At 38.1% G+C, this 21,966-nt stretch overlaps 2 protein-coding genes across 2 annotated transcripts; one reads left to right on the forward strand and one right to left on the reverse strand.

Annotated features, from left to right (window-relative positions):
• Positions 1 to 8,964: 8,964 nt before the first annotated feature.
• LOC120289474 lies at positions 8,965 to 10,405 on the forward strand. Its single transcript, XM_039304397.1, has 6 exons — positions 8,965 to 9,047; positions 9,129 to 9,168; positions 9,275 to 9,380; positions 9,688 to 9,747; positions 9,852 to 9,931; positions 10,030 to 10,405. The coding sequence occupies exons 1-6, from the start codon at positions 8,992 to 8,994 to the stop codon at positions 10,099 to 10,101; spliced, it is 414 nt and encodes a 137-aa protein (XP_039160331.1). The 5' UTR covers positions 8,965 to 8,991; the 3' UTR covers positions 10,102 to 10,405.
• A 3,558-nt stretch (positions 10,406 to 13,963) lies between these two features.
• LOC104434547 (cysteine-rich receptor-like protein kinase 42) lies at positions 13,964 to 18,502 on the reverse strand. The gene is given in 8 exon segments (XM_039306787.1): positions 13,964 to 14,367; positions 14,558 to 14,702; positions 14,875 to 15,109; positions 15,365 to 15,406; positions 15,409 to 15,483; positions 15,486 to 15,713; positions 15,807 to 15,920; positions 17,923 to 18,502. Coding segments are annotated over 8 exon segments (1,695 nt in total). The 3' UTR covers positions 13,964 to 14,091.
• Positions 18,503 to 21,966: the final 3,464 nt, after the last annotated feature.

Here is a 21,966-nt window from a genome sequence, read left to right on the forward strand (position 1 = left end):
ATACAATTATTTTGTGGTCGAAACAGAATTGCATTTATTTTTCCGAATCGTCTGAATATTAAATTCAGTGTAATTTCACAGCACCAATAGTTCTTCAGGAATTACTTGCTTAGAATAGTCTGCACCAACGATGTTCTTAACATGAATCCAGTAGAATGTTTAGGGAAGAACTCTGTACTGGATGTTTTCGAGCGCCAAAGATTTTCTTTTTCGAAGAAATGCTCTTGGCCACAAGATGTTTACTGACAGCTAAAGAAGAAACTGTCTCCAAGTTGGCGCTGTGCAGAATATTGGAGAAGAGACACCGCGAAAGAGTTCAACAAACCGTCATCTAGCTTCGGAGAATACAATATTCAAGTTTCAGAGTTTTAAGATGGACGGTGATCATGAAATCTGGGAGCAGAGAAGGGCCAGATCGAAAGCACTAGAGTCGGTTAATGGAACACAACTTCAAGCAGAATCCAAATAACGTGTGTTTCTGCTGCTCCGCGCCGTTGTTAAAGTAGGCAATGTCAACAAGTTCACTGAGGCCCTTGAAAAGTATTCTTCCAAAGAGAGGGTCTCTTTGTCCGACATTATGAACATACAGGGTCCTTCCGGGAACTCATTGTTTTGCATCGCAGCGGGTATCAAGAATGCCGGCATCCTCCGAGCCCTTCTCGAGGTCATCCTTGACAAGTGGCTCGCAGCCGAGGCCAACTACCGAGGGGAACGCCGCACTCCACGTCGTAACAAGAGTTGGCAGGATCCGCTCGGCTGAGCTCCTCCTTGGCTGTGGCAGCATTGTGCACATGGCAAACGACGCGGGGAACACCACGTTGCATGAGGCTGTGAAGAATGGTTACTCCAAGTTGACCCGTTTGCTCCAGAGTCGAGGCTCAAGAGCGGTGTATCCGGAGAACAAGGAGAGCAAATGCCCACCGTACTTGGCAATGGAGATCGGAAACTTGGAGATTCTCAAGCTTCTCAAGCAGGCGATAGATGAAAATGAAGTCCCTTGGTCCAAGATGCAAGGCATGTCCCCGGTTCGCGGAGCCATGGGGTACTAGAGGTTTGGTCAGTGATCGTACTTAGGGCTCTCACTATGGTACATTCATCATTCCGACCGTACAAATTTATGGGTGTGTCTATTTTAGGACCGTCCCAGCTACTAAACCTTTAGGTCTTACTCTCATTTTTTGTTTTTCCATTAGAATGGTTTAACTTTATCTGGAGCCTGGATCAACAATTGAAAGTTTCCCATAAATTTCGGCCCAGAAGAAGGCTGGTAAGATATCTTTGGACTTGGGTCATGGCAAAACTTACCCCCTTTCCAGTTAAACAGCTGATATACAAGAAAGGCCATTGTTTCAGTTGTACTGAATAATCATGTATGTAAAGTTAGAGGTGTTAAATCCCATTTATGGACCCATTTCTAGTTAAATAGGTCATTAATGGGTCAAGCCTCATTTCTCAAAACACCCTTAATGAGTTTTGAAATTAAATAAGCTGAGATATATGGGTCTTAAATGGGTTTGTTCTCAGTGAAGCTGAAATTACTTGGAATCACGAAAATGTGTAAATCTAAGCACCAATACAGCCGGTTCTACAGTAGGATTCTTACAACAAGCTGAAAAACATTATTGAACATTCAATATTGCAAATAGACGGATGACACTAAAAACCCACCTTCTGTACATGTTTGAAAAGCAATACCAATATAATCAACTTTGAGCATTCAACATTTTAAACACCAAAACAACCAAATTGGATTTGAAAGATAGCAAATCGCCTTATCAGCAAATCAACCTAACTAAGTCCTTTTTTTTTTCTCACACTCCCCCCAAGAAAAAAACCTCCTGTTTTGCAGCATGACCACGTGAAACAAAAGAAAACACATTTGACAACAGGAAAGGTGAAATCACCTCAGCAGGCCAGAGCACATTACATATATCAGTCCATTACAATGTGTCAGTATATCACGTTTCAGCTTTCTTAGACATAACAAATCTAAAATTTAAGCCAATCCAATCTCGTGGCTATATTTTACTTATGTTATGATCACATTATGATGAGAATTGCATAAACACATCTACCTTTTATATATTTGGGCCAAGTACCATATGGCCGTATTTGAGCAAAACAAACCCATTAAGCCAATGTGAAAGGCAGGTACCATTGCATTCCTTTTGCGATCATCCAATGATACTTACATCTAATTTCCAAATTATGCATGTTCCACCTATCTACATCATTAGGAGTTAATTCCATTAAAACAATGTCAATCATAGACAAAAACCCTGGTTGACATCTAATTTAAATTCATTTTTAGAAATAAAAGATAATCTTTGATTATATAGGGAAATTTTGAAAAAAAAAAACTTTGAATTCAAAAATACAACAGCCGTGTCATTTTGGAGCCACTTTTTTGTTGAAAAGTTGAGTGAATATGTGCAATTATATCGGAAAATCTTCACCTGCAAAAACAAACTCGAGTCTTTCCTCTGTAAATAAAGAATACAAAGCTTCGGTTAAGGGGGTTCTCTTCGCCAAAAAAATTGGAAAGTGAAAAGAGAGAAAACAGAGAAGAGGGTTTCAGTTTTTGAGTAAAAAAGAAGAAAAGTCAAAAATAGAAAGGGAAGAAAGCGAGGAAGTGACCGGTCATTGGGAAGGAAAAGAGAAAGATAAACAAAGAAAAAAGGTTGACAAGACCCCTACTGTTCACCTTCTTCCCCCCATCCGCATCTGCTCGCCCAATCATCCGCTTCTGCTCTACACGGCGTCGCCGCTCGTCCGCCACCGCACCACCATCGTGCGAACACCGCCGTAGCAGCAAGCCCGAGCCGATCGCCGCCAGTAGCTGCCACGTCCCCTGCTCGACTCCTCCACGCTCGCGACCACCGCGCGCCTCCAGCCCGAGATCCAACCACACTGCCGTGTCCCGCCGAGCACTTTTGCTGCCGAGCTTCGCCTTGCCGCCCTTCGACCCAGCAACCAAGCGACGCCAACAGGTCCTAACCGGCGTCGCGCCTTCCTTGCCATTGACGCCAGCAGCCGCTCCGTCTCCGCCCGAGCACCAGCACCCGTGAGCTTGCTGCCGACGCCACTGCACCTCCGCACAGCGACCCTCCTGCCCGCTGCTGATCTGCCTGCCGTCGCCCTCTCACCGGCGTCCCCGCAACCGACGAACGCACCGCACGACCTGCTGCTGTCCTTGCTGCGCCATCAGCTACTGCCGAGGCGATCCCCTGTTTTGCTGCAGGTCTACCTCGCCAGACCTCCGACGGACAGCCCCAGCTACGGCCACCAGGACCCATCACCCTTGGCGAACCACCATCGCAGCTCAGCCATTACTGCTTCCTCGCCATTTCTTCAAGTCCACCTTGAGTTAGACTCGGTAAATTTTTAGATATTTGGTTTCATGGTTTATTTATTTATTTATTATTTTCATTCTAACTTGATTTGTTTTGATTTATTATCCAATTAGAAAATTTGTCATATTAAATCATGATAATAAAAAATATTGAGCCGCGAGACATCGGGTTAAATTTTTGATTATTTCGACTTTTTTATGACAAATTTATGAATTGCTTTGCATCATTGAAATAATATGTCATTGATTTATATTGATGAAGTTTCAATAGAACATATTTTGGTGTGTTATTTGCACATCACATATCATATCACGTGTCATATCTTAAATTTAAATACTTAGGTCCATATGCATTTCATATTTAAAGCTTTGCATTTTGATTTTTTAGATTCATATAGGAATAGGTTAATTTTCCTTTAATAAAACAAAAAAGAACAAAAAAATGTTATTTAGGTTATATAGATTTCATAATATGCATACCACAGGTTGCGCTTTAGTTAGAGGGTCATAGGTTAATGCTTTAATATTCTCGTCATGTATTGTTATTTAAATAAAAAGCCAAATATTAGTATTGCATCATTATGTTATTTTTTTTTAAGAATTATTAAGTCATTTAAAAAAAGAAAAAAAAAGAAAACACAAAAGTCATTTATTTGGTTAGTTAATAAGTTAGTTCATAATTAATCCCATTTCATATCATCATTGTTAGTGTAGGTTGCATATATGTAATAAAAAATTATTAAAAAATCATAAAAAGAACATGCATATAAAATTACCACGTCATACATCCAATATCATATAGCATATGCATATTTAGGATTATGTAAATTAGATTGCACACATATTGTAATGATTTAAATTATGTCACATGAATTGCATCTCATATGTCATTAAAGTAAAACTCATGTATATCAAATTTAGATTAAGATTGCATATAATTAACATTTAAAAAGAAAAAGAAAAATTAGGTGTCATGTCATTTAAAAATCATGTTTAGGGCATGTATTTTGATTAGCATTTTTGTAAGTTTTCTTTAGAGAGTGGACCTTAATCAAGTTGTAGTTTATAATTTCTTACAATTTATCACTTCAGTCGATTAAATGTTATTTCATTGATTGTGCACCCGCATGACCACCCTTTGCATGTTAGTAGCTTAAGTTAAAATTAATCAATACTGCTTGCAAAATATTTTTTTAAATTAAAATGATAAGATACCGAAAGGGCGTTAGATTTTTCTAGCGTAATCATGTCCCCGGATCTAGTATTCTTACATACTTTACTTGAGTTTCTAACCAACCCTAATTGGTTAGTAGCGGCTCCAAATTGAGTATAATTGTATGTTTAGATGAGTTAATTTCTTAGTGTCAAGTCGCGATTGGTACAACTTTGGAGGGTCCAAGTTTTCGGACTTAGTAATCCAATAGCATTCTTTGAGTAATTCACCCTTAGAAAAGTCGCGACAACCCTAGATGGAATTCCTTCAATAAAATTGACTGAAAGGAAATATATTATCGAAAAGCCAAGCCATATAATGCACTCATACAAAAAAATGGCATATTTTGTCAGTGAGCAATTCAGCATGGCTTTTATACCACGGACTCTATTTCAATTTCATCTATAATAGCAATAATAAATAGTACCAATGAGAAATCACATGCCAAAGAAAAATCATGTGATTGGCTCCATCATTCATCTCCACATATAAACTACAATCTCTTAGGCGTCAATCATTTAGAAACTTGCATACAATGGTTTGATGACCCTCTCTACTTATTCAGCAACTACTGTTATATGTAGTCTTGCCTGATAAACACTCTCCTGGGTCGTATACATGAGCTGTTACAGAGACAGGATGAAGAGGCATTTGTTGCCTCCTAGTGAAGCAATATAAAATTACATCCTCCTACCAAATGAGCAAAGCATACAGCTTATCAATCACCTTCTTTTGCTGCCAGACAAATTAATCATCTTGGAGAGGAAGGTAAATCGAAATCAGTTGTAACTTCACATAAATAATCATAACCATGTCTTACCATTGCTCGTGATATAATCAAATGACTCGAGATCTTCGGAGGTTTTCCTGTAGATGTTTAGTTATAAGACATGCACAAGTGATTGTTAACCCATTTGTAGTTAGAACAAAATGAGCACAATCATCAACTCTTAGCATTATTGAAAGTCTCTAGACTTAGACTACTGCTTAAAGGACACAGGTGAAGCCCCATTTGATCTGGTTGTATTGACACCTAAATTTTGGTGACCCAGTTATTTATTTATTGCATTTAAAAATTAGGGATTAATTTTTTAACCCCTAAAAAAATTATTATTTAATTAATTGCATAACATATAATTTTGGGTGCATTTACATTGGATTGGTGACGGATAGATTCGACTTGGTGGTTTTAAACTTTAATTTGGCAAGCTTGCGAATATAACAAATTGGCCCAAGCTCATATCCTCGAGGAGATTTTGCGGACTCATCTTTGCAAGACTTCAAATCTGAGAAACAACCTATTGCAATTTTGAAAATCGGTGAAGAATATTCATTTTTGCAAAGGAAATCTAGAGGAGATGGTGGAAAATAAAAAGTAATATTGCGTGCGGAAAAGAAATCTTGTGGATATTAATTTGAAGAATAATATAAAAACCTAATCATTGACCTATAAAATGGTTGTTCGTGTAAAGTTTTGAGGGGGTCACACATTGAATATACGGCCGCACAAGAGGGGTTCTATTTTTTGGGATTGTTCTTGGTCTCGAGGTTTAAAATTCAGCACAAAAAAAAAAACTTTTCTTCTTTCTTTCTTTTCGTAGGGGGTTTCATTTTTGTTTTTTTAGGGTTTTCTGTTCTTTCGGGGTGAAAGAAAACAAAAGTTGGGTTTCTGCATAAGGGTAGTTTATGAATTTGGAGTTTTTTTATGATATTAACTCAAATAAAAATTAGTAATTAGTGTACATTTTATTATTATTTAATGTAAACAAAAATAAAAATTAAATTAAATAACAAAGATACATTCGGTGAGTGGAATCTGCACGTTAGTACCATAATATATCTAGGAGTCTGCAAAGTTATGATGGTGCCGACTTTCAATCTTGTTTTGTAGCCTCTAAAGTAAGCTCAAAAAGGAAAATTTCAATTTTGTCTTGATGCTGCTTCTCCCCCCTTTTCTCATCAATGAATTAGCAAAAGAAAATTTCAGGTCTTAGTACCGATACCGATAGATCTAAGAATTTCAGATTTATATGTTTTTGGCCAATAAATGAGTCATTCGATCTGCAAGTTTTTTTTCTTTGACATTATTTTGTAATTAATACATTCTTGTTCAATAAAAAAAATTGTTGTCTTAGCATTTTTAAACATTTCTTGTTTTGTTCTTAATATTATTAAATTTCATCTTTAAAAGTTTCATAGTCAATAAGGTAGCCTGTGATGTTATTTTGGAAAATCTTTTAAAGATGGAAGTGAAAGTTCATAAACAAGTGACTATGTGAAAAAAAAATTTATTTACGTTTTACATTGTGTTTTTTATTTTATTTAGATTACACTTGAATATTGATTCATAAATTTACTTGACAACATAGAAAAGAATTAAGTTTCTTGGAAATTTCTCTTTTCCACGAAACTAACTTCTATGAAAGTAAAATTTAACAATAAAAATAAAAGGGACACCCGCAATGAAAGAAAAAAAAAAAAGGACATCCAAGTTTTTTTAATTTTGCAGCTAAATCCCACATAAAAATGAAAAAGCTAAAAAGAGGAAAGTAACAAATATGGCATCACTTCAAATTGTAATTGAATTACTGGGGATAATTTTGTCTTTTCATGTTGGATGATTTTTTTTTTTTTAATGTTGTTGGGTGAATTTAGACGGACATAGTGCTGCCCTATTTTAAATTCGGAAAAGAGGAAGCTTGTCAATATCACGCGAAAGCAGATTTGCGCGCTCTTCTGCGTCCGAAACGAGAGCCCTTCTTCTCCTAAAGCCTTGCGATTCACAAGCTCTCTGCCAAATATGGAGAGAGGCGAGCGAAGTGGGTTCTGATGATATCTCCGATGAACCGATCGAGGCGTAAGTTTCTGAAGTAATTTCTGTTTTTGCACTCTGGATTTGAAATCTGACGTGAAAATTTGAAGTGTGCAGTCTTATGAGCCGGTTAAAGTCCATGGTAGAGCAAAATGGGAAGTTCTATAAGAAGAACGAGTGTATATCGAGGTGATTCAACTTGTTATGCCTTTATCTTTGCTTGATATTCATCCAATAGATTGAGCTCGGTGGGGTTTATTTCACTGATGGGTCGATTTTCTTCCGATGGATTGAGTCTTTATTTCGCCGACAGGTTGCAGTTTGTGAAAGTCCCAGTTCTGTACCCCGTTCACACTATTTCTCATACAATCTAGTCTCTTTTCGAAGCCAAGTTCGCAGAAAGTTTGTATCTTTAATGAGATTTCTCTCGAAAAGTTAGATAGAATCAACAGAAATATGGCCCCCAAAAGTTGTCTTTGGAAATCCCACCCAAATTGTAAAGATCCGATCTCCACTGTACACATATTATCCGCTTTGGACACTAAATTCTCACGGTTTTGTTCTTTTTAGGGAAGCCTATACTACCCAAGAAACGCATGCATTTCTTATACAATCTAGTCTCTTTTCCGAAGCCAAGTTCACAAAAACTTTGTACTTTTGATGAGATTTCTCTTGAAAAGTTAAACAGAATCAAAAGAAATATGGCCCCCAAAAGTTGTTGGAACAATCCGATGGATACTGTGGAAATCCCATCCAAATCCTGAGAGAAAATCTTCTCTCACGAACATTTGCTGGCTGTTGGTGCATTTAGTCTCTGAATCTACTAGGTCACAGGTGCTTGTCCCAGGGCAGCTTTCATCAGTGAAATTACCTTGCCTATCAAATTTTACTGATATTGTCGATACGTAACTTCTATAAAACTTGTCGAGTTAACTGATGATTTAATTTACTAGTTGTTCAGAGTTTATCAGTATTGGCAGTATTAAGTGACTGGTAAAGTTGAATGCATGTTGGTTCATTATGTTTGTCAGCGAGTGTGGGGAAATTTTGTTCTGATTAAGCTCAAGAGCTCAGTGTTGAATCAATTCACCTTTCAATAGACATCGAGTTTGCATTGCTCTTTATTGACCATACTCTCGAGATTTTATCTATTGATGTCCGGGATGCTTGTTCTTATCTTTCCCTTTGCAGGCTGAATCAGACTCCACTAGTTGAATACTCGATAATAAGCATGCTGATAACATTAATCTTCGGAGAATACTGAATGAATCCTTTGCTTCATTTTCTTCTTGGATTCAGATATCGTGTGAGAGCATGATCGCCTGGCTTTTCTCTTTATACCTATCATTTAATAAAAGACGCCCTTGATTGAGGCTTAAATGGCTCCACCTGCTTTCTCATACGCTTATATTAGCTTAATCATGGGTTACCATATTTGTTCAATTTGCATAGGGTTGTTTAATTAATTAAGCCGATACATGTTCTATTCCAATGACAAGAACTCTTTTTGCATCGGTATATTGAACTCTTTTTTTGAGGTTTCCCCTGATCATTTTATAATGATCATTTCTTATTTATTACTTTCTTGCTATTTGTCCTTGGCCGGATAGTTTGATGTCTCAGATCAAGTCAATGTCTGATGAATTGAAGTCAGAACATGAGAAGAACAGGTAAATTCAAATCGATGCATGCAATTGTTAACTTTGCTTCGGGTATGATGTTTATATCTAATGGATACGTTCTTTATGTAGTCAATCTCTTGTGGAGTTACTTCAACAGAGTTTCGGAGAAGTAAGTGAGGAAAAAATATAATATTTTTATTCTTTTGAACAAGGTCTACCTTGGTGACGTGATTTTTGCATAGAGAGAATTCACTTGATGCGTTGATGATTTGCAGTGTGAAAATAGTGTCGGAAATGCAACTGTCAAGTTCCATGAACTTAACGAGAAGTTTTGTGAGGATAAAGCTTCTCATCAGCAAGCCCCTTTGCAGGCTTTAGATGGTAACTTTATTGGTTGCAAGTTGTTTATAGGCAAAAACCATGTACATTGGGACCTTAATAATACAATGAAAATGTAGATAGAGATAAGGTTTCGCAATTTGAGAGAATGCTTGAAATACTGTATATTTCCCTAATAAATTAGCTTGTGACATATGCACCTTCATCTTAAAAGAAATATACCTAATGACCATGATTGAGTTTTCTTCGAAGTTTTCCCAATAGGATGTTTTTGGCTCATCTGATGGCATATTTGGTTATGTTGGCCATGTCCTTTCTCCATCGTATCGTCATTCGTTTGCTTCCCTAGATATTTTTTCCAAATTTGAGGAGGAGAAGGAAAGGCTCTTCATGCAATATGAACAAATAAGTGAGTTCAGATTGTCTTCTATTAATTTCGATCCCTTAGAACTGAATCAAACTCGACTGGTATTTTATTGCTGTCATACTAAGTCTATTACTTGCTCATAACAGGAAAGAAGGAGAAGTCTATGATATCTGCAATTGCTGATAAGGTCGCCAAACTGGATAAGTCCTTGAAAATACAAAAGGAGGTATGTCATTTGTTCAAAATACGGGTTGCATTTTTTGAGTCAGTTCTGTGGATGCGCACTATAACGGGTACATATGGACCTTCTTTTTCGGGATGCAGATTGAAGAAGAATCCAAATTGTTGGTGCAGACACTTTGCTTATGTCAATGGACGCCTAGGATCCCACCATAAGGGAGAGCCTAATATAATTGTGCTTGGAGCACAACGCCAGGCAGGTCTTTCGACATGAAGATTTTGGGTTTGGCAACATGAACGAGCTATCATAAATTATAAATAAGAAAAGGACATTGTATAATCTCTTACTTTGCACTTCTACTGTTGGACATGTAATAATGTAATTATGGTGGTGCCTGATATACTTTTGCTTGAAGCACAACGCCAGACATTCTTCCATGTCTTTCAACATGAAGATTTAGGGCTAGACTCAGTTCTTGTTGCAAGGCAATTGAGCAATGGTGGCGCACGTTTCTCCTTCTGTTTGCTATTGTGCCCTTTCTTTTCCAACAAGGAATTAACTTGTTCTATTAGCAATAGAAAATTGCACTCATATTAGCCTAGCATTCATCATATGAACGACTGTACTAGTACTATATGCAGAGTAGAGAAGATTATTGCAACTGCCAGCTGATCTAAGTTGTTCGAATTAGCTAGATGAGACAATGGCGGCATGTTAGGCAGTTCTGTGGGGTTGGACTAATTTGATAAAATGAAAGGTGCACACAATTCGTACTCTGTCGAGCTTGTTGCTTGCTGTAGAAATCCAATCTTGTGCCTCCATAAATGAAGATTCTGTATTCTTTTGCTGGCAATAGTTAAATCTTATGAGGACCGCGTTTGCTTTACCTGCAACTTACCTGCAACTTAAGTATTCTTGTCCGGTACTATGCAACTTCTGAACGGTCAGCTGATTATTTAACCGGACATTCAACTACTCGCATCCTTCTCCTTTATATTATAGGCATTTAGTAGAAATCTGCCAAGTGAAGAGAACACACTGATTAGGAGGCGTCACTGAGAGGCCTTCTTAGATTTTAATTTGGCAGCTCAACAGACCGAGAGATAAAATGTGAGTTGGAGAGAGAGCCTAATCTGCGCTTCCTCTCCTCCAGACTTGGGCGGACGACGGGACGAGGCGTCGAATTCATCAACAGTCCTGGTAGAACTACATGTCTACACTTAAGGATGAACTCCCAGATCTATTTATTACTTTGCTGAATTGAATGAAGTTCGAGGGATCAAAAGCTACAGATGTTGGATTTAGGCATATGAAGGCGCCCAATAAGAAAAGGTTTTGCATCAAACTGGTTTGATTAATCACTTGCCACTCCAAGCGTCCCACCTCTTTACCTTGTTGCTTTACCTTGTTAATTATTTGCATCGAGGTATTATTGACCATTTTTTTTCCCAGACTGATAAAGTGATTCTCACGAAATCCCCAAAATTGCTTTCAAATTTTTGGCAAAATAGAAGCCCTTCAATTGAACGTTAAAATAATTCGATCACAATGTTGTTGCGGTCATTCTATGGGTAAAACCTGCCTTATTCAAGGAATGTGGATAGGATGATATGCACGCATTTGTCATGCCTTAAGAAAAACATATATTTTATGTGCAGAAAGTTTTTGCAAGTGAAATTGCCTAATCAATCATATAACATATTATAGAAATGTCGAATTAGCATTTTAACTTTTTAATTTTACCAATTTAGTCCTAAAAATTTCGCTTACAAATTTTGATGTAACTCTTGATCAATTTTCGCAAAAAATCAATAACATAGCAATCTAGTTATCATTGCTAGGAGAATTACCAAAAAAAGTTGACCAATTTAATCATAAATATGTTTTTAACCAATTCAATTTTAAACATTTTGTATTTATGTCAATTCAATTCATCCGATCAATTTAGTTAGCCCGAGTTGACATGACATTTTTAAAATAATATTTTAATAATATTTTGATTTTTTTCTTTCCTTTAATTTCCCCCCTTTCCTTGGCCGGCTAGAGGTGGGGAGCTTAGCACCCAACCTCATCGCATCGTTTATGTTGTTAAGTAGGACCTAGCAGGTTGCAACATTTAGCAGTGGATGGTTTGGCTTGACTTTTCGGGAAAATCATTTTATAAGACATTTCTCATATAATTTCAGAATTCTTCATAAACCAAATTCTTTCGAAATGTTTTTCATAGAAAGTTTCTCATAACGTTTTGTGAACAAAACGTTTTACAAAGCATTCACAACAACCAAGTCAACTTATGTTTTAAATATACTTTACCATTTCCAATAGATAAAAGGATAGTAAATGCTTGATTTAATGTTATGCATCCAGTATGCCCTGAGCACCACTTTTATTTATTTTTAAAGGAGTATCAAATCATTTAATGCTTCTTTAACTCATAACATATATCATCCTAACGATTTCAAGACATGGCTAAAGAAGAGATGGCACCACTTATCTAGGAACGCCTACGACTAAATAACAAATGACCAAGAAACAAGTTAAAATTAAGTAAAACATTACCTCAACTATGACTCAACTAAACTAAGCTTAAACATTAATAAAACAACTCAAACTCACCTACAAATTGCTTGTCCAAAGTGATTATTCAAAGCCCTTTGCAGCGCAAATTTTGAACGCAAAACTTACTCACGCCATAACTCTCTCTGCCAAACCTTGTTTCCATCATACTTACAATCAATTGCAAGACTTTTCAATGTAATGCAAGAACCTAACTTGGCCAACCCAAAAATGAAGCAAAAATTGTTGAAATTCGGCTCCAAGTTGCTGGATGTGCACTGTTAATCATGCGCGAAAACCTCAAAATTTTGTTTCGAACAAATTGTAAACTCAAATCAAGGTCTATGATATTTTACAGTTCCACAATGCCATAACCTATTGTTTATATACACACATGCACCATATATAGCTCAATGACCATTTGATTGAACCTCGAAGCTTAAAATTTACTTAACCTCAAATTTGTGTTCCAACTTCGAATATTACTTCAATTAGACAAACGAAAGGTATGATCACTTATTGGAAATTGCAAATCGGAGTTAAATTGGCTTGGCGAGATCCATGCCGCAGAACCTTCCTCTTTTCCCTATCCTTCTCTCTCTCTCTCTCTTCTTTCCCATTCGTGTGTCTTGGCCCCCTTTTTATTAAGCTGCGCATCCACTGTTCACTGTTCATCTTTTCTTTTCCTTTTCCTTTTTGACTTGCTCAAAAAATTCAAATATTACATTTTCATTCTTCGGAATTTCTTTTTTTCTTCTTATGAGGCTTTTGGTTCAGGGCCATCTTGACCTTTATCGTCGGAAAAATAGCTTTCTTCAGAGTCCGTGTCCCTCTCAATCATCACCTTTGGGAAAGCAGAATTTCTCATTCTCGTCATCATTTTTTTCGTTAAATCGATGCCGAAGAGGACATGTGACGATGCGCCGAAGCGTTGGCAGCAAAGTGTAATCGAGACAGCTGCGGATTTTGAAGCCACGTAAAACTATTTCAACAAAAAACTATGAGAAAACAGGAGGACATTTTGTTGGAAGATATGCTGCTTTGACAGAGGATTTGATCCGATTGTGATCCGATTACGATTTTGTACAGATCAATTTAAGATTAGTTCTAGACTAGATTGATTTAGATTGATTTATAGGATCCTTTATTTCCTTTCATTCATACATCTTGTACTATACTTCAGATTATTCATTGAAGACAATATAATACACACAAATTCTCAAATCTCTCTACGTCTTCAATCTCCAGATTTCCCCTTCTTTATTTTCTTCATCTTCTTTTACATTTGTTCCCTTTTCTCTTTTTCTTTCCTTTTATCACATGAACTATGACTGACTCCGGAATCGAAACATGCCAACATGGTGTGATTCTCCAATCAGGACGTAAAACTATGAACAAAATATATATATATATATATATATATATATATATATATATACACATATATATATACACACATATATATATACATATATACATGTATATAATACATATAAATATATATATAAATGTATGTATATAGCAATCGCATCCCACTTATATTCATATATCCGAGAAGAAGAACCTCGGATGCCATGAGCTGGTTCAACAGGGGAAGAGAGCTCGGATGCCATGAGAGAAGAAGAAGACCTCGAATGCCATGAGTTGGTTCAACAGCCATGTGTGCATGTAGAGCTTCCGCTGCCAGATTTGTCGAACAACGCGCTAGCATTGAGGAACGGGGGTTGGTTCGGTTGGGGGACTACACAGTCTTTATCGTGGAGCATCTCAACAACTCCAGACATGGGCGGCCGCAATTCCATGGAGGCTTGAGTGCACAGAAGGCTGATTTGGACCACATTTGACGCCTTCAAGATAGGGAATTTACCTTGTAAGACCGGATCAATACACGCAGCTAAATTATTCGATTTGTAGTGCTTCCATACCTGCAAAGCAATCATGAAATTTCCATGGCTTCCTTATATCTGAAGATAAATATAGTGACACTAACGCAGAAAGCAATGATAGGGTTTGTTGGGAAAATCAAAAGAAAAGTTAGATAATCCCCGCGTGGCGTGGTCAGGAAAGTCAATATCGGTCTAAGTTCTTCTTGATTGTAGGGACAAGCAATCTTACCAAATGTAATACCGAGCTCGACCCTCGTGTGTATATGGTGATCTTCCTACCAGTCAAGATTTCAAGAAGCAGCACCCCAAAAGCATAAACATCCGCTTTCTCCGTTAGTTGTCCCCTCACAAGATATTCAGGTGCCATGTAACCACTGCATTGTTGATCGTCTTTTAGATATGAACCATTCTTAGCCTAGAGAAGATGTGAAGTGAAGAGAAGGATGATACGCGAAACCACTTTGACCGGCCAAACTTGTCAGATTAAGGAAATTGAAAGTGTTGACTATGGTTACAAGAAGGCTAGTAATTAAAAGGCATTCTTACAGTGTGCCGGCGATTCCTGTGCTAAGATGAGACTTATCCAAAGCAATGCATCGGGCAAGCCCAAAATCTGAGATTTTTGCCGTGAGATTTTCGTCAAGGAGGATGTTGCTGGTTTTTATGTCCCGGTGGATGATTTTCACTCCACAGCCTCCATGAAGATACGCGAGGCCCTCAGCTATTCCTGTGATGATGTACAACCTCTCCTCCCAAGTTAGGGCGGGGGTCGCATTGTTGACTGGAATAACAGATTCTATTCACTAATTTAGAAAGACAAGCAGAGCGGAGTGTGACAGACATCACAAAAGAAGGCAAGATGCTAATGGAGCAGATTTTTGAAATCATAAGATGGAAACATTGCTTGCAATACAAGAAGCTAGTTACTAAGAATACAAATTGAACATACGCTTGTCGTAATGGGTGGATCTCTTCTAGACATCGAACGATGACTGTGTAAGTGTGTTATGCAGTTATACAAAAACCAGCTACTTACCAAAAAGAACTTGATCAAGACTTCCGTTAGGAAGATATTCGTGACGAGGAGGCTCTCCGGGCCTTCGATGCTGCATCCCAAAAGACTAACGAGGTTCTTGTGTTGAATCCCGGTGATCGGTTCACCTCGTTGAAGAAGTCATCCACCCATTGTCGTGTGTTGAACACCAACCGCTTAACTGCGACGACCTTCCCGTCAGGTAAATTCCCCTTGTACACGGAACCGCCCCCACCTTGCCCCAGCTTCCTTGAGTCATCAAAGAAGTTGGTGGCCTTCTCCAGCGTCTCATACTTGAAATATAAGCTAAACTTGCTCATGCTTGCCCGTAATTGCATGATGTTATTTTGCACTAAAAATGGATGAATATGAAATTCGCATCATCAAGCTTATGTTCAAGAATTACCAACATGATCATTTTACGCATTTGAACCGAATTGTTTACCTCGTTTCTCCTTGGAGTACTTTTTATATCCAATGTACGCACCCATGAGAACAAGCGAAGTCACCGCAGCAGCCGATGAGACTATTGGTATAGTGATGCGGACCCTAGATGACCCCGCAAAGTGATAAAGACAACATCGGGTTGAGATGAGCGAGTTTGTTAGAAATTCCAAAACTCTAGCGACATTGAATCACAAGATCAATCAAGTCATACTTAGGTGTGTTTATTTGGAGAAAATTTCATAAAAAGGAAAATGTTTTCCAAAAAGTTATTTTAAAAAAATGGTTAATTTTCCTTTGTTTGGTAATATATGACTGAAAATGTTTTTGGTGTTTAAATCTCATTTGGAAAATGATTTCAATCTCATAAAAATCACTTTTTAATAATTATGTTTTTCTTTTTTTCTTTCATTTTCTTTCTCTTTCTTTCTTCCTCCTCCGCCAATCACCGGGCCTTGGCAATGGCTGTGACAGGCCATTGGTGCTATTGCTGTGGCTCAACAAGGGCCAACCTCACCAACCTCGAAGGCAAGGTCAAGCTTGTCGGATCCTAGGTTGTTGCGGCAAGGCTGGCGAGGCTTGAGCTTGCCCAAGGTTGGCTCACACTAGCTCACTCCTATGGCCAGTTGTTGAAGCCCCATGATCGGCGAAGGAGGAAGAATGAAAAGAATATTATAAAAATCGATTTTTTAAATAAAATATTAAAAAATTCAAGAGGAGCAATTTTGAAAGTGTTTTCACCTTCTTAAATTTAGGAATTCACTTCCTAATTTTATACATGAATATTTTTCTTGATTTGGAAAGTATTTTCGATTGATTAATCATGAACATTTGGAAGCTAATTTTAGGCAAACACTTTTTCTCCAACGTATGCACTCTCAGGTTCTGTTCGTTTTGTAGAAGATATTTTCCAAGAAAACATTTTCTTCTTCTCCAGTTCATTTAGAAAAATAAGTCAACGGAAAATATTTTTTAGTTAACAAAAAACTATGCTTACATTCAATAAAATGATTTCCCCTTTGAAAAGGTTGGAAAATATTTTCCAAAATAATATTAGGTATTGGCACTTTGACCAGAAACTCTACATTTAAATATAGGAACCCCAATGTTAGTTCTTGAGTTTCCAACGCTTGGGCTAATTCCATCAAGGCTAGGCCTAGATCCATTGAGGCCAGGACCAGGTTTCTAACGCATGGGCACAAGTTCGTCGAGACCGTACCTAGGTCAATTGAGGTTGGATGCTAATTGCAAAAATACTAATAATCCTGATCAAGTTGACAAGGTGGCTCAAGAACTAGTTCCTATACTCGAGCTCTCAACACCTAGGCTTCGGTCCATCGAGGCCGAGGTCAAACCCTTGGTGCTTGTGCCATATGCCTTGGCACTTGCGCAAGCATCCTTAAAGGTCAGGCTTGGGCCTCGATGTTGTAGCTGTAGTCCTTAGGCTAAGGTCCTTAATTAATGAAATTTCGTTCTTAACATATATATATATATATATATATATATATATATATATATATATCAAATTCTCAATTACTTTTACTTTTTTTTCAATAATTAATTTTAAATTAATTTTATTTTTTCTTTTTTGCTTCTACCTTGGCTAAGTGGCCAACGATCAACCATATGCAAGGGATGAGCTCACTATTTTAGCAATGTCAAGGTCTTGTCAACCTTGACAAGACTCGAGCCTCACCAATCTAGCAAAACTTCAGCTTGACCTCACCTGAGATTAGCTGTTAGTCATCACTCTGGCCGATGATTGGCCAAAAAGGAAAAAAGAAATAAAATAAAATAATTAAAAATCGATATTTTAAAAAATGAAAAGAAAAAATCATTAAAGAAGTGCTCAAAGGAAAATCTATACCAAATGGTGAAGTTTTAATAGAATACCGGAAAATATTATCATTTTTTGAGAAAGTGGCTTTTTAGAAGACATTTTTAGAATTATTATATTTTATGCGAAATGAGCAAAGCCTTAATCAACCAAAATGGAGGAAACCACAATTGGAAAATTCGAAATCTGACAGTAGACATAGAAGAGCCTCAGTTTTTCTTTAATGGCGAGGAAGCCATCCTTTACGTTGGTAAACAGTGATCAGGAGACTAGTTGTTACCTCCGCTAACGTGGACGTTGTAGAACTTTGTGGTCGAGTAACGGAGGAAGCATCCCGCATTCATGGCACGCGCTTCTTCTCTAGGAGTGCAGCTTCTTGCCATCGAAGTTGCATTCTCCAAACAGACTCTGCAACCGCCGGCATCAAGCGTGCTCCAACACTGTGCCAAAGCATATGCCCCGGCCACCCCTCCGACTCCGTCCTCCCCAGCCACTGCAAAGCCCTTGTTCAGCACTGCGCTTGCCAAGACATTCCTCAGCACCCGGTCTACCCTATCTGAGAACTCGGCCACTTTCTGCGTCGGGACCGTCGAATTGGAGCTACACTTGAGCATGTCATGCGTTGGATCGACGGTCTCGTTGTAGAAGTCGTAATGGTCGTAACGAAGGAAGCAGCCGTCCAGGTAGAGCCGGCCGAAGTTGGGGATGGTGGGGGGGTTCCAAGTCTGGCCTTCGGTAAAGCAGAGGAAGCACTCGGTCTTAATCAAGTCGCCGTGGCACTGGGCGAGGCCGTACACTGCCGGTGGCGGCGAGGTGAGGGAGTAGTTGACCCAGCGCTGGTCGGCGACGCTGTTGGACATCTCCTCATGACGGCGATGAAGTTGGAGACTACGTTTTCGGCGACGATCCCAGTGGAGTTCTCGCAGATGCGGCCTGCTTCGGTGGTTCGAGGATCAGAGATGGCGAGAGAGAAGAAAAACGAGGAGAGTGCGAGCAGAGGAAGCGCGATTGATGGGCTCGCCCCGTTCAACATCATGGGCTCTGCTTGAGATATGGTGGGTTATCAAATTTTCCCTCTCACTTAGTTCTCTTCAAAGAGAGAAGAAGAAGAAGAAGAAGAAGAAAAGGGACGGATATGAGCAATAGACCGATGGGCTACACAAGGCGGGATCGAAGCGACAGACTGATGCTTGACTTTTGGGTCCCGTTTCTCACGTCACCCCTTGCGTTCTTGATGCTACAGTAGAGCTTTTTGGAATGTGTCACGGTAATGACACGTCTTTCTCTCCACGCACCATCTCTCCCTCTCTCTCTCTCAGAGTGGGTCGAATGCAGTGCTTGACACGGCGAGAATGATGGGTGGAATGCAGTGTTTGACATGTCTTTCTTCCACACACTATCTCTCTCTCTCTCTCACGGCGAGAATGATGGGTGGAATGCAGTGTTTGACATGTCTTTCTCTCCACACACTATCTCTCTCTCCCTCTCTCAGAGTGGGTGGAATGCAGTGTTTGACAAGGTGAGAATGATGGGGCTCCGAGACCTTTCGGCCCAGTTTGTTAATGTTCTTTATTTCTGTTTATGAATAATTTTTTTCTAGGAAAAAAAGAACAAAACGCGTTTATTTGCGTTTTTGTTCCAAATCTATTTTTTTATTCCTAAGAACACATTTTGAACAAAAACAAGAAACAAGAAAAACATGTTTCTTGTTTCTGGAACAATTTTTAATAACAAATTTTCTATTTCTTCTCTTTTTCTTATCTTTTTTTCTTCTTTCTTTTCTTTTTCTTTGGTCGGTTGCTGGCCTCGGCCATGGCCGGCGATTGGCCGTCGAGGGCCGCGACCTAGCCGGAGCGTCGCCAGCCCCCAACGAGGCCAAGCGTCATTGGCCCCGGCAAGGCAAGGCCGAGCCTTGCCGGCGCGGGCAAGGCTAGGCGAGCTCGGGCTCGCCGGATCCGGGCGAGCCTCGAGCTCACCTAGCCAAGGCGAGGCCGAGCCTCACCCAACCTCGCCTCGCCGGGGCCGGCGAGCCTCGCCATGGCTGGGTGAGGCTGCCGACCATCGTCGGACGGTCGCCGGCCATGGCCGAGGCCGACCGGCCAAAAGAAGAAAAAAAAGAAAAAAAGAAAAAGAAAGAAAAAAAGAAAAATTTTAAAATATTAGAAAATTAAAAGAAACAAAAAAGAACACAAATTTACCAAACGTGTTTTTGTTCATTTTTATTCCCGAAACAAGTTTACCAAATGCCTTCTTCCTTTCAAAAATTGTTTCTGGAGCGAAGTAGTTTTTTCTATTTCCTTGGAATAATTTTGACAAACGTTACCAAACACGCCCTTAAAGTTTGAGAATATTTTGGGTTGAGGCCTGTCAAGATGAAAGAGAGATCTGCAACGACTAAAATGACAAGGGTGACGGATGTTGATGTCCATGTCGCTCTTTCTTTTTTTTAAATGATTAGGTGGTACTATTTAGCCTATTCTGATGATGATGATTATGAAAAAAATCAAATTATAAACTATTATAAATTATTGTGAAATTCATTCATTCAAGAATTTGTGACTCTTAACAAGCCATTACCACAGTAGCTTGAAAATTGTTATGCTCTTTCATTTTTAGCAATTATTCTATCGCATCAAATTTAGTATAGGTACCATTAGGGGTAAGCATGATTTCATAGTAAAAACTATAACTGAAAAACTAGACTGATGGGAACCTGTCTAATTCATATTTAAAAAGTTGAGGAACCCGTTTGGATGAACATGAAACATAAAACTTGGAATGGGATTTTATATTTTTCTTGGTCTATATTTTCACGTGATTTTGCAGTATTTTAAGGCATTTAATGATGAGTGTGTAATATGAAATCACTAGTCCAAGCTTCCATTCTATGATTGAAACTTTTACTTTATTAATTTTTCATATTATTCATATATATAAATATAAGTTATGACCAATGCATTATAGTTATGCATGATGGTAATTAAAGGTGGTGGTTCACTACAATCGTTCAATCAATAATATATATGGAACTTGGAACTGACCTTGAAATCTATAATAGGAGAGGTTATAGAATATGCAGGATTGGCTCCATGCGAAACTTGTATGAAACCCAAATCGATCTTTCCTCGGTATCATGAATCTTATATTTGCAGAGTCATGGTTAGGTTTGGTCGATAAGGTTCTCTTTTGTATCAACTTGGGGCCAACCCATGTTCATAATTATGCAAAATTCATCGACCTTTAATCTGACTTTAGATGATCATATTTGGCCTTAGATGAGATTCCCCCTAGATTTTTCATACATGTAGATTTGACTTTTCTAGTCACATGGCCATCGCCATGAGGTATCTGAGCTAGTTTATATGCAGCCGGCCTGCTCGAATGATTTGCCAAACGAACGATTGGGCACCCTCTTTTTCTTGGCTTGAATTTAGGGATAGGTATTTTCGAAATCTTAAAAATTGTCACAAAAGCCCAAATTGAGTTTTAAAACTTTTAAAAAGTGTAATCAAATCCTAAAACTTATTTCTTTAAACTTTCAAAAATTGTAATCACTAGAAGGACTTTTATTGGACCAAGTTGATGAGCTCGATTATATTTCGTGACAAATTTTAGAACTTCCAACGCACTTATTTCTTAGATTTTTAAAATGACCTCTTCTACCTTGATTATCAACCGCTACATAGAGTTCTGCAATTCAAAAAAGCATAGGAACGTGGAACAAAGACCGTCTCAATTCACATTATTTCGGTCGCCAAAATTTGACCTCACACGCATACACAGCACCGATTATGGAAAAAATTAGATGCCCCAATTTTCAAAGCGCCCACAACACGTAAACGATAGTTTTAGGAAAAGTCTTTGTTGACTGTCCTTGACGGAGTGACAGTTAGCTAAGAACCGCGCATTTTCAATGGGAATTGGTTGACCTTTTCAACCGGTTTCCATCCTTTACACTTTTTTTTCTTTTAATCTTTTCCAAGAAAGAATTAGTGAGAATCCTACTCGTCCTTGGACGAAAACAGATAATATAGATTAGTGCACATAAGACTCAAGTCCATCTTTTACCTTATATATACATACATACATACATATATATATATTTTTTTTTTTCTTATTACAAACTTAAATTGAGAGATAAAATCTTTAAAGGGCCCGCACAATCAATTTTCATGAATAAAATGAAAGAAAAAAATAAATTGGTTACCAAAATATAAATAATTATAGGTAAAAAATATTGAAATCGCTAATGTTATTATATAGATATATTAAATTTAAAAATAAAAAAGCTTGAAGTGTCGGCTTCCTTTACCAGTTTCATTTT

Source organism: Eucalyptus grandis, chromosome 2 (assembly GCF_016545825.1).
Source record: "Eucalyptus grandis isolate ANBG69807.140 chromosome 2, ASM1654582v1, whole genome shotgun sequence".
In the NCBI taxonomy this organism is placed as follows: Eukaryota; Viridiplantae; Streptophyta; class Magnoliopsida; order Myrtales; family Myrtaceae; genus Eucalyptus; species Eucalyptus grandis.

Coding starts and splice junctions, on each gene's coding strand:
- LOC120289474 (XM_039304397.1), top strand. CDS start 8,992: ATGTCTCAGATCAAGTCAATGTCTGATGAATTGAAGTCAGAACATGAG. Junction 9,169..9,274: donor TTCAACAGAGTTTCGGAGAA/GTAAGTGAGGAA, acceptor GATGATTTGCAG/TGTGAAAATAGTGTCGGAAA. Junction 9,381..9,687: donor CCCTTTGCAGGCTTTAGATG/GTAACTTTATTG, acceptor TTGCTTCCCTAG/ATATTTTTTCCAAATTTGAG.